Genomic DNA, 13,425 nt, shown 5'->3' on the forward strand with positions numbered 1-13,425 from the left:
CCTGCCACTGACATAGGCAAGAAAGGAGGAGCCCTCACTCAGGGCTGATACACAGCCAGTTTACTTGGGTGATACTGTTTCAGTCATTAAAATACTGTGATTCTTCATTACTGACTGGCAAGTAGCTGCTGTCTGGACCCCTTAAGGTGCCCTAGTACCTTGGCCCACCCCTATTCCTCCCCTCATCTAGCAACTAAAGGGGATACTAGCACACCCTACTGAAGCACTATGTCCGCCTGATTGTTATTATTTCAAACAGCACCCCACCTCCATCTCCATCTCTCTATCCACTCCTAGACATTGCTAGTCACTGGCTACCATACTTATTCTAGCATTTTCATTTTGCATTTCCGAAGATAGCTAAATTTACAGAGCATCTGTGTGTGTGTGTGTGTGTTAAGAGAAGGAAGTGAACATAACAGGAGTCTTTTTTCTTAGAAAACAAGAAATTTCATAATGGGTCCTATTATTTCAGAATCTCAAATCAGATGCAGATATGATTCTGATTTATCAGGCATTCTGTTCTTCATCGTGATCAATCTGAAGATTGCTTCATCCTCTCACTGTCTGATGGAGTCTCTAACCTGTCTAAAACATATCACCCTCCCTACCCCTTGAAAGAGAGAAAGCCAATTCCTGATGATAACAAGAGCAGAACATTCTTAAACAGGAGGTATAGCATTTTAAAAATACATCTAATTGTGGATGGATCTAGAGACTGTCATACAGAGTGAAGTAAGTCAGAAAGAGAAAAACAAATACCGTATATTAATGCACGTATGTGGAACCTAGAAAAATGGTACAGATGAACCAGTTTGCAGGGCAGAAGTTGAGACACAGATGTAGAGAATAAATGTATGGACACCGAGGGGGGAAAGCGGCAGGGGGTGGTGCTGGTGGTGTGATGAATTGGGAGATTGGGATTGACATGTATACACTGATGTGTATAAAACTGATGACTAATAAGAACCTGCTGTATAAAAAAATAAATTAAATTAAATTAAAAAAAACAAAACTAAAAAAGAAAAAATACATCTAATGACATAAAAATGTCATCTGTAATACAATATGTCAATGCTCAGAGAATCAAAATAACTTATTATGAAAGAGATTTATTTTTACCTACAAGGAATGAAAAATAATTCATTAAGTAGCTAACTAAAAGCTCAGGAGTAAGGCTAAACTAGATAACAAAAAAGAAAAAAAAAGATCAAGAAAATAGTATAGCTTTTAAAATAAACAAAACCACAATAAAAAACTTTATAGCAATTATGACTTTACTAAGTCAGAAAATAGAAAATTCCATGACTATTTTAAATGGCTTTTCTAGGAATTGGATTTTCATCAGCAGGTATGGTACTTAAAATGGCAAGTTGGTCATTATGTATGTTTTTATTATTGTTCTTGTAGATATTTCTCTCTCTTTTTGGAACAATCTCTAAGAGCTAAAATTTTAAAAATATCCTAGCATGTAAGTATAACTCACCCATTATACACGACTATTTTCAGAATTTCATAAAAAGAAGATAGCACAAACACTTATTTCATGTAATTCATCATAAAACACAGAAAAAGAATGTCCATACCTGCATAGGTCCAGGAATGCAAGACAGAACTCTCTCTATGTTCTCAGAGGTCACATCTACATCATTCACGGCAACAAGGACATCACCTGAAAACAGAATCACAATAAAAGACAGTTGTGTGAGTATCCAAAACTGAAAAAGATCTAGAATTGGAACATTAAAAAGCATCTATTCTGATCTTCAAAGTACAATGGAAAATGTGGTACAGACGTTCAGGGACTTGTTCAAGGTTATAAAGCTCATTAGTGGCAGAACTAATCTCCCACTGCACTCTTTCTTAAACTATAACGCAGCCCAACATTGCACCATAACTTAATACAACCTATGAATATTTAAAGAGATGAATATTCTCCTTTTTCATACAATTGGGGGAATTACATAAACCCAAGGGACAAATGGAAAATTTGTAGCCAAATATTGCACTTAACAAAATTGAATCTAACCACTTAGACTCACAGTAAAAAAAATTCAGCTGAAATTTTAATTAAATCCATGTGGTATATCATAACTCAATATGCTGCGCATTCACTGTTATTACTGATATGTGCCTACACACGTCTTTGTTTCAAAAGCCCCCAACCGCAATAAAACCTAGAGCATGTTTCGGTAAAAAATCTTCTTTTCCATGGCTTTTCTTTAAATGTGTATATTATCAAATCAGGTGGCTTTAATAAAGATCAGTGTTAAAATGGAAATTTACTTTCACAACATAAAGGTAATATCTAAACACCAGTGAGTATATTAATAGAAATACACATACCAAGGTTATTTTTTTCTCCTCATTCCCATCATTAGGAAATTGATTAAATAATTCATACTCATCCATTCATTAGTTTATCCAACAAATACTTATTGAGCATCTGCTGTATGCCAGGCACTGTTCTAGGCACTGCAGATAGAGAATTGAACAAAACAGACAAAAACCTCTACTCACATGGAGCTTAATACTCTTTGGGGAAGACAGATAATAAATATATATTGATATATATAGCCAAAATAGTGTTGGTAGACAGTTCTCCATTGGTCTCTCATATTTTTGTATATCTTAAAAGCCAAGGCACTGAAAGTCTGTGTTCTGGATTATCTTTTCAAGATTGTCTGTATAGCGAATAGCTTTCGATGAGATAGTGTCTCCCTCCAGAGCAAATGTACAGTATAATAACAATAAAAAAATACTGTATAAGATATATTAACAACATCTTATTGTTAATAATTGTTCTTTATAAAAGATTTATGTTCCCTAAGCTCCAAGTTCCTGTCCTTTAATGCAACCCACTATGTGTGTAGGGGTCACCTGGCCCTTTTCATGATGCCCTGTGGGAATGAGGGTTGGGGAACAGGTGAAACTGCCATTACTTTAGCTACTGCTATTCCTCACCCCCCCATCCCTTCATTCCTTGCTCTCCCTGATATCTATCATATGGGAAAGAGGTTAAGTGCAGAGTGAGCATGAGTTTCTTAGGCCAGCCCTCTGAAAGCCTGCAATGACCTACACTAGGTTCAAATGCTCAAGAGATGCTATTCAGTTGAGAGTTCCTCAGGTTTGGGCACCAAGCCTTATATGATGGTCCGCTGTTGCAGCACTTTGAGCAACCTGGCAACTTTTCTTAAAAGAATTTTGAAATGTATAGAAATATCGAATCACTATGTTGTGTAACAGGAACTAACATAGGGTGGTAGGTCAATTATACTTCCAAAATAAACAAACAAACTCACAGAAAAGAAATTGGATTTGTGGTTACCAGAGGTGGGGGAGGAGAGAAGAGGGGAATTGGATGAAGGTGGTCAAAAGGTACAAACTTCCAGTTATAAGATAAATAAGTACTAGGAATGTAATGTACAACATGATCAATATAATTAACACTGTTGTCTGTTATATAACAAAGGTGTTAAGAGAGTAAATCTTGAGTTCTCATCACAAGGAAAAATTTCTTTTTCTATTTCTCTAATTTTGTATCTATATGAGATGATGGTGGTTCACTAAACTTACTGTGGTCATCATTTCATGATGTATGTAAGTCAAATCGTTATGCTGTACGCCTTAAACTTAGTGCTGTATGTCAATTATATCTCAATCAAACTGGAAGAAAAGAGTAAGAACTTGCAAACTAAAATAAGCTTCCAACTTCAATTCAACTTGGAAAAATGAAAAAGCAACATACTCCCCTAATTATTTTTAAATAAGAGATTAAACAAGTGTACTATATCAAATTATTTATAGCTATCGTGATTTTAAAAAGGAAGGAAGGGGACTTCCCTGGTGGCACAGTGGTTAAGACTCCGCGCTCCCAATGCAGGGGGCCGGGGTTCAATCCTTGGTCAGGGAACTAGATCCCACATGCATGCTGCAACTAAGAGTTCATATGCCACAACTAAGGAGCCCACCTGCTGCAACTAAGACCTGGTGCAACCAAATAAATAGATAAATAAATAAACATTTTTAAAAAGGAGGGAGGGAGAGAGAAAGAGAGAGAGAGATTGGGAGGGAGGGAGGTGAACACAATATAGAAGTACTGATGTATTGATAAAACAAAACCCCTTCTGGACCGTACCAACCATGAGTTCTACTGTCTATAGATTATTCTATCCTCAGGACACCTAAATAGTGAAAAGAGTTAAACCTTGCTCCTTTAAACTAAAACTCCATTGGATAATGTCCCAAATGACTCTTTTTTCCCCCTCCAAACCCTAATGAATACAGTTCTGTAGTTGAGTGTTATAGGAAGTATCATCTAAAAGCATCATGTCCAACAAACCTCTAAAAATAGGAGACATGTATCATCACAAAAGATATGAAAATAAATTTTAGAACAAGTGTAGTATATACACAATATTTTTAAATGTTTAGTAGAAAATTGTCTCTTTCTATAAAAGAAATGGTACATCCACTTCTCATTTTCCAGATACTTGCTTTCCTCACATTTTTCTGAGCACCTCTGTGAGGTGACTCAGAGATGGCAGGCTTCCTGGACATCACATCACTGCAGTGGGCAGCCTGCACTCCAGGAAAGTTCTTTCTCAACAAGTGCATGGGAGTCATTAGTATGCAGGGTCCCATTTCAAAGGCTGAAAGGAAATGAACTGCATGAATTGATTTGAATCGTTAAATAAGAAATAGTCTGAGAATTATTGATGGGTAGAAGTAAGAGGGAAAATTTATCAAGTTTATCAAGAGATTTCATTCAAGAATCAAATAAAACATAAAGGGGGAGATCAGTTTATCAAAGTGCTTAAGTAAATCCCTTTGGGTGATTGATTGGGCTTTTTCTTTGTTTTGTTTAATTACATTTTCTAAATGGTCTACCATAAGCATATATTATTACTACTGCAAAGAGAAAAAAATTAAAACTCACACACACTGTGGTAGGCAGAATAACTGTCCTCCAAAAATGCCCACATCCTAATCTCTGAAATCTGTGAATATGTTTCTTTACATAGCTAAAGAGACTTTTCAGATGTAATTAAGTTAAGGATCTTGAGATTGGGAGATTATCCAAATGAGCCCAATGTAATCACAGGGTCTTTATAGGAAGGAGGCAGGAAAACCACAGTCAGAGAGAGACATGAAGATACTATGCTGCTGGCTTTGAAGATGAAGGGACCACAAGGCAACGAATGCAGGTGGCCTCCAGCAGCTGGCCAAAGAAAGGGGTTCTCCCCTGCGGCCTCCAGAAGGAATGCAGCCTTGTGGATACATTGATTTTAGTGCAGGAAGATGGATTTTAGACTTCTGACCTCCAGAACTGCAAGATGATATATTTGTGCTGCTTTAAATCACTAAGTTTGTGGTACTTTGTCATAGCAGCAATACAAAATTAATATACCCGCTTAACAGAACAAAGCAACTTTGGCTAAGCACCAAGTGAGAGCCAGGGACCATGAATGCTAAAGAATAGAAGGATATACAAGGTACACTTGGCAGTCACTGGAAAAAGAATAAATCAGTCTTGTTAGAAGCTGGTATTTACATACAAGAGGACTGGGAAATAGGTGTGAGACAGTGGGGTGGGATCAGACTGTGCATTTAAATGGATCATTTAGGAACTTCCCTGGTGGCGCAGTGGTTAAGAATCCGCCTGCCAATGCAGGGGACACATGTTCGAGCCCTGGTCCGGGAAGATCCTACATGCCACAGAGCAACTAAGTTCGTGTGCCACAACTACTGAGCCTGCGCTCTAGAGCCCATGAGCCACAACTACTGAAGCCTGTGTGCCTAGAGCCTGTGCTCCACAACAAGAGAAGCCACTGCAATGAGAAGCCTGCACGCCGCAACGAAGAGTAGGCCCCGCTCACGGCAACTAGAGAAAGTCCCCGCACAGCAACTAGAGAAAGCCCGTACACAGCAACGAAGAACCAACACAGCCAAAAATAAATAAATGTACATAAATAAATAAATAGATCATTTAAATTAAGCTGAATTTGACTTCAGAGGGGAAAGCATCTGGTTTTTGAAACATAGTTACATACTGCCATTTTATACATTCAAGTTAATGCATTTACTGACAAATTCTTAAGTTTTGAGAGAATAAAAATTATTGTATTTTTTTAACTTCAATATCAATCCCTCAACTATACCATGTAAGCACTAAACCAGAGAAAATTAAGGTCCCTCCCAACCTACCATTTTAGAATTCCTTGAATAAGTGTAGCTCATCTACTGTAACTACCATTCAGAATATTAAGTAAAACATCACATTCTCTGAAGATGATGGATAAGAAACTAGTGTCAGGTTTTTATTTCTCATTAAAATAGAAAATAATATTGCAGAAATGTTGTAAAAATTATTGATAACTATAAATTATTAATGGAACTATAGCCATGACTGTTTCTGCAAATTATTTTTAGTCTTTACCTTTGTTCACACAAATGAGGCATCAAGGATTTTTTTCCTTTTAAACTTCTCAAGTAATAAGAATTTTTATGCCGGTATACAGTTTTTAGAATTACAATTTTAATAGTCAAATAACATACAAATTTTATTAAATTATAATTTAAATAACCAGACCCTTGGTTTGACATTTTCATGCTTTTTATTATTACTAAAAAATGCTCGAATAAATGCTTTCGTGCACATAGCTTTTCCTGTTTTTACATCTAGGGTCAGCAAGCTTTTTCTGTAAAGGGTCGGATCAGTAAATATTTTAGGCTCTGCAGGCCATATGGCCTTTGTCGCAACTCCTCAACTCTGACATTGTAGCTTGAAAGCAGCAATAAACAAATGAATGTGGCTGTGTTCCAGTAACATTTTATTTATGAACACTGATATCTGAATTTCATATAATTTTCATATGTCATAAAATATCGCTCTTTTGATTTTTTTTTAAAACCATTGAAAAAGGTTAAAACCATTCTTGGTTTGCTGACTGTACAAAAATGGGTGGTGGGCCTGATTTGATCTGCTGGCTGCGGTTTGCAGATATGTTTTAGATTACTTCTTTAGGACAAATGTCTCAGAATGAATTAACTGGGTTAAACAGTACATTGTGGTAGTTTAACACTTATTTCCCAATTACATTTTGAAAGGATTAAATCATTTCTTTTCATTTTCATTTCAAAGAGAAATCTTTTGGCACTTTCCCCACCCATTCAAGTGAGCAACCTGGCAAGTGAAAGAGCTCTGTGAGTGTAACTCACAACCCATGGGTCTCAGCTTTATCACTGACTGGCTGTCTGCTCTCAGGTAAGTCATGTGATTCCTTTGGTGCTCATCTGTAGGGGGAAGTAACAACCAGACGCTCTCAACAAAGGCCTAAAAACTCTAAAATTCTGTCTTTCCAGTGAACACACTGCTTCAGTGTCTTTCCTTTACTAGTGGTTCAAGTACCATGGGGAAAAGTATGGAGAAAAAATGACGTGCGAGAGGAGAGACAAACAAGTAGAGTTATTTTCATTAAGAATATCAAAATGTTATACCTATTACAGGAGAAAATAAAAATGTATACCAAGTAATAGTCTGCAAAATATTAGAGAATAAAACCATACGTTATGTGTTCATAAAAATCAAATCTGTCTTTTCAAAAGAGCACTTCAGATATTTTAATTGGAAATAACCAAAATGTCCATCAACAGTGGAATGGAAAAATAAATAGTATGTATTCATACAACGGAATACTACATGGTGAGAACATGGATATTTCTCATAGATTATAAACTAAAGAAAATATAATAGAAACAAGAGAATACACACAATATACTTTCATATACACGAAGTTCAAGAAGAGGCAAAATCAACTCTGTTGATAGAAAAGTTCTGACTTTTAAAAGATTACCTTTGGGAGGGGGTACTGACTAGGAGGATGTACCATGGAGCCTTCTGGGTACCAAAAACATTCTATATCTTGACCTGGGTGGTAGTTACACAGGGACATACATATGTCAAAATTTACTGAGTATATATTTAAGATTTGTGCATATTATGGGTCATACCTCAATTAAAATGATTGTTAAAAGTAAATCCAAAAATACTTCCAAAATTTTTTAAAATTTAAAAGAGAAACTTAGCACAAATATTATACAAAACAAATCTATTTAGTGATCACAGGTGAGAACATTAGAAGTTGACACAAAAAGAGCTTGAAATAAAAACTTTGTTTATTCTTCATCAGAAAAAGTTTCCAGGGGTATGTGTGTCTAGAATATTAATGTGGGGACTTTCCTGGTGGTCCAGTGGGTACAACTCCATGCTCCCAATGCAGGGGGGGTCTGAAATCGATCCCTGGTTGGGGAACTAGATGTCGCATGCATGCCGCAACTAAGAGTTTGCATGCCGCAACGAAGACCCAGCACAGCCAAAATAAATAATTAATTAAAAAAAAAGAATATCAATGTGTAATTTTTCTAACCCAAGCCTTCCCAATCCTTAAAAAAACATCTAGTTTAAAATGACCAAAAAATGGGTAATCTTGAAGACAAAAATAAATCACTGAGATGATATGCAGTTTCTAGGATGTAGATAAAAGGGGAACTTCTATTTGTTCTGAACTGAGTCAGTGGCTGGCTACAGGTAGTCCAGGAGCTATCAACTGTCAAACTTTAACAGAAACGCAAAAATAGAAATATAAAAAATAAACATGCAAGCCCTTGGCAGCAGGAACAGCAAAAATGGCACCAAAAAAGGTAGCAAGACCCCCAAGAATCCAGCAAAGAAGAATGAGAATAGAACAGAGTTCTGCTGTCGTAAATGGAAAGAAGAGTCACCCATCTCACTGTGCTGGTCAAGGGACTTCAGTCAACAGTGGGTCACCCTCCAGCCAGACAACAGCAGAAGCCACCCCAGCAAACTGCACTGACCAGGACAAAGCGTTCATGATCTTCCTGCCTGTGGGGTGACTGCAGTGTGAAATGTCACTATGAAAGAAGCAAGTGAGAAATTACCACCACAGAAGCACCTTGTGCAGTTAGCAAACCCACCATGACATTAAAATCGTCCATTCTTGCAAATGGGTATGAACACATACCCAACTTGTTATAGGATTTCTGATCTTGATAAACAAGAGCATCTGCTTGATGAAGTATTCAAGGAGGAAGTCTCTTTCCTAACAGCGATTTATATCTCTGCTCTAAGGGGCATAAGGTAATATTCATTATTTATAAGCTTAACACCTGTGACTGCTCAGAGAATTTTTAAAAAATTAATGCTGAAAAAAAAATCATCCATTCTTTAGTCCCAAAATTATATAATTAAAAAATATGGAACATAATCATAAAATTAAAAACTTAGAAAAGTAGAAATAACAATTATCCATAATGCCCCCACCCTAATCCAACACTATTAGCATTTTGCTGTATTGATATTAACTTCTAATTGTTTTCCCTGCATGTATTCTTTTCACATGGTTTATTCATTCATTCAGTAAATGTTTTTGAGGGCTTATTATGAGCCAACCATTTTGCTACACATCAAAGATGAAATAATCATTTTATTCCGACAAATTTCCTTTTCTACTTATTAGTAAATCATAATCTTTTCTATTACAAAATTGAACTCATGAGCCTCATTTTTCTAACTTTTTATTGCTATTTAATACACATGCAGGAAAGTGCATAAATTGTAGTACAATGCAATGAATTATCACAAAGTGAACGCATCCATGTTACCTCACTCAGGTTAAAAGGTAGACTACTAGCATCTTGTGTATCTTTAAATTATTTTAACGATAAACAGTAGGACCACCCTGGTAGTTTTCCTCTCTCTGGTTCATTCTCTTTCCTCCCATACAGTGGTGCAAAGATCACGGCCAGAGGTAACTGCCATTCCTAGAAGGTTCAGCAGACTGGAGTATCAGGGGAAAGGAAATATGGAATAGGAGGCTCATTGGTCATAACCACCACTCTGTTAGGTTTCAAGAGAAAAGGGTAAAAAGAATTTTAGAGATCTGTCTATAACTCGGTCCAAATAGGCATTTCAAGCAGAAGCCCCAGGTGAGTATAAAGAGAATGTGTAGCCGAGGTTTCCCAGTATGTGGGATCATACAGTTATGGTGGTGGGCAACAACCAGGCCGGATTTCATAAGCAGGAATTCTGGTCTCCTTTGACAGAACTAACAGAACAAACCTTAGAGATATTTTGGTCCAATTCTGTAACTTGACAAAAAAGGAAGGTGAGGACCTGAGAGAATGTTAAGTATGCATTAGCTCCTGTTCCAGTTACCTATTACTGCATAAACAATCACCCAAAAAACTCAGTAGCTTCAAACGACAGCCATCCTTTGTAACTATGTGTGGAGATGGATGTTAACTAGACTTACTGCAGTGATCATTTCGGAGGATAAACCAATATAAAATCATTATGGTGTACGCCTGAAACTAATGTAATGTAATACGTCAATTATATCTCAATTAAAAAAAAAAACGAAAGAAACAACCACCACCATTTATTGTCTCTCCCGGTTCTGGGGTCGATGGGGCTCAGCTGAGGTTATCACTCAGGGTTCCTTGTGTAGCTGCAGCCAGATGGTTGGGGCAGGAGTTACCGGGACGGCTTCTTCACTCACGTCTGATGGCTGTTCCTGAGCGTGGCTGGGGCCTCAGCTGGGGCTATCAGCCAGAATGCTACGACTCAGGGCCTCTTCATGTGGCCTGGCCTTCCTCCCAGAATGGGGACGGGCAGAAGGTGCATCCCCTTTTATAAGCCCACTCCTTAAATCTGTGCGTACAGTACCCATTAAGCTGTGGTCACAGACCCACCCAGATTCAAGGCCAGGGCAGTGGGGCACAGAGACACACACACATACCATAACTCTCCATGGGAGGAGTATCAACATCACACTGTAAGAAGAGAATGTGGAGATCTTGTTGCAACCATGTGGAATACATGCTTTGCACAGATGCCCTTCCTACAGGGTTCCTCCCTGCAAACCCTTATCATGGCACTTATCACACTGTGGGAAACTGTCTGCTTATTTCTGACCCTACGTGAGCTCCACTACAGCATGAGCTCCTTAGGAGGAGTAACTGGATCATTAGAGTAATCTTCGTGCTCCTGGCATTTAGCAGGTGCTCAAAAAATTATCTAATGAATCAATGAACAAACAAAAAATTTGGACTTAAAGAAATATTTTGAAATGTTTCTAAAGAATCTATAGAAGTTCCTTTACCAAAATCTCTCAGGTTGGGTCAACTTAAGACCATCAGCTTGGAGAACTGTTACTACCTGTAAGTTTTGTTAACAACATATCCTCATCTTTAACTAATCTATCTTTAGGTAAATAATCTATCTCTAGATAACTAGTCTATCTCTAGGTAACTAACCTATCTCTGGGTAACTAATCCATCTGTGGGTAACTAGTCTATCTCTAGGTAACTAGTCTATCTGTGGGTAACTAGTCTATCTCTAGGTAACTAGTCTATCTCTGGGTAACTAGTCTATCTCTAGGTAACTAACCTATCTCTGGGTAACTAACCTATCTCTGGGTAACGAATCTATCTCTGGGTAATGAATCTATCTCTGGGTAACTAATCTATCTGTGGGTAACTAGTCTATCTCTAGGTAACTAGTCTATCTCTGGGTAACTAGTCTATCTCTAGGTAACTAACCTATCTCTGGGTAACTAACCTATCTCTGGGTAATGAATCTATCTCTGGGTAATGAATCTATCTCTGGGTAACTAACCTATCTCTGGGTAACTAATCTATCTCTAGGTAACTAATCTATCTTTGCTACTAACTCAAACATACCCAACAGCTTAAAATGTATCAGCAACACAAAATGCTCATCTTAACATATATTCAGAATAACTTGTGGATTTCTTATTTTCCCCTCAAAATTGGTGGGATATTTTATGACAAGCACCCTTAAAAGGAAATTTATGTATAACACCAATGTTGCTATATATGCCATAGGAAACAGTTTAAAACTACTCCAAGAACTCGGGGCACTTAAGTGCAAGCATACAATTTTAAAATATTTTTATTCATAAATTATATATTTTTGTATCATGTTATTGGATATAGGTCATTCAAACCTAAATTATCACTGTACAGTCAACTTTTCTTTTTCTTGTCAGCAAAGAAAACCAAGATGAAATAAAATTATATAAAAACTTGAAAATTAGTTAAGCTGTTCCCTGGCCTAACAAGGCACACATGTGTATTCAATGCACTAAAGTGCTTGTCTTAAGAATGCTGTGCATTGCAGTACACAATCCTTCCAATTTCACTACTGTCCCAAATATCATCAGGCAGTCCTTAATTGGTTGAGACACAGGGTATAATTCTGTTTTGATCACTTTCCTCACAAAGCATCATCAACCATTAACCCTGCAAACAAGGACCAGCAGGACTTACCAATTAATATCTGACCACTCTTCATAGCAGATCCTCCTGGCAGCAGGCCATGGACCACAAGCTTCTCTCCACTGCCCTGTTTTCCACTTCTTCTCCAGCTCCACTTGGTCTGATGGATAATCCCAATCAGTACTTCCAGAAGCTTGAGCTGTTCTTTGGCTTTTGTGACAGTTAGCTTTTTGGGGTTCACGTAAACGTTCACATCTTTGTACCGCTGTTGGACAACAACTCCTGTTTTCTGATTGGACTGATGCTTTAGAATGGATACTGGCCCACTGGCATTGCTATTTTTTTTATTATAGCGCTTGGGTAAAAGTTTTTTACTTTTTAAAATCTTGGTAAACCGCTTGAGTTTGGGTTCATACTTTTTTCCTTCTTTGTAATCATCCTCTTCAATAATAATCTCGTTTTCGCTGAACCTGACATGGTTCACAGTAGGTGTCTCAGGAAGAAGGCTTTCTTCTTCATCCTCACTCAACTCCAAATAAAATAGCTCTCCATTCTTCTGCACACTGTCCAGCCATTCAGGCTCCAGGTCACTGTGAAAAAGAGAAAAGATAATCTAAATCGCAGTCAAACATGGGAAAAACAGTTATGCCTTTCCGGCAGGCAGGTGAGGGTAGGGGTTGAGGTGCGGGGAGATGGGACGGGTGAAAGTTCTTTGATTATTTCAGAGTCTCCTCACTGATTCTAATTTATTGTGAGCATCAACATTATTTCCCGTAGAATGCTTTTTGTAGAGCCTTGAAGAACTGGGGCTGGAGGAGATGGAATCAAAATGGCATAGTGATAGAAAAGAAAAATTAAAAAAGAGATGGCCCCCTTCTAGAATCTAAGGTTCTATTTTGTTTTTTAAATTTAATTCAGTCACTGTGTGGTTACTGTTCACTTTAGACAATTTCACTGGACAATGATTTACATTAGTAGTTGATTATACAATTATATACACAGATGTGAGACATTCAGAAGTTGCACATAAAAATATCCTATGTGCAAAGAAATTATTCAGCATGGCTGACATGTTAAAACAAAAGTGAAAGCCTACCAGTATTA

General features: G+C 37.3%; 1 protein-coding gene across 2 annotated transcripts in view; it reads right to left on the reverse strand.

Annotated features, from left to right (window-relative positions):
• The window catches only part of INTU (inturned planar cell polarity protein), a gene marked incomplete at both ends in the record, with an annotated part of 80,041 nt that overhangs the window by 43,966 nt on the left and 22,650 nt on the right, over positions 1–13,425 (reverse strand). For both annotated transcript variants that reach the window (XM_079712816.1, XM_079712815.1), the window contains 2 exons: positions 1,587–1,672; positions 12,373–12,911. In XM_079712816.1, coding sequence (XP_079568942.1) covers positions 1,587–1,672; positions 12,373–12,911 — 625 coding nt within the window. The remainder of the gene's footprint in view (positions 1–1,586; positions 1,673–12,372; positions 12,912–13,425) is intronic.

The sequence above is a fragment of the Hyperoodon ampullatus genome, assembly GCF_949752795.1.
Source record: "Hyperoodon ampullatus genome assembly, chromosome: 1".
NCBI lineage: Eukaryota > Metazoa > Chordata > Mammalia > Artiodactyla > Ziphiidae > Hyperoodon > Hyperoodon ampullatus.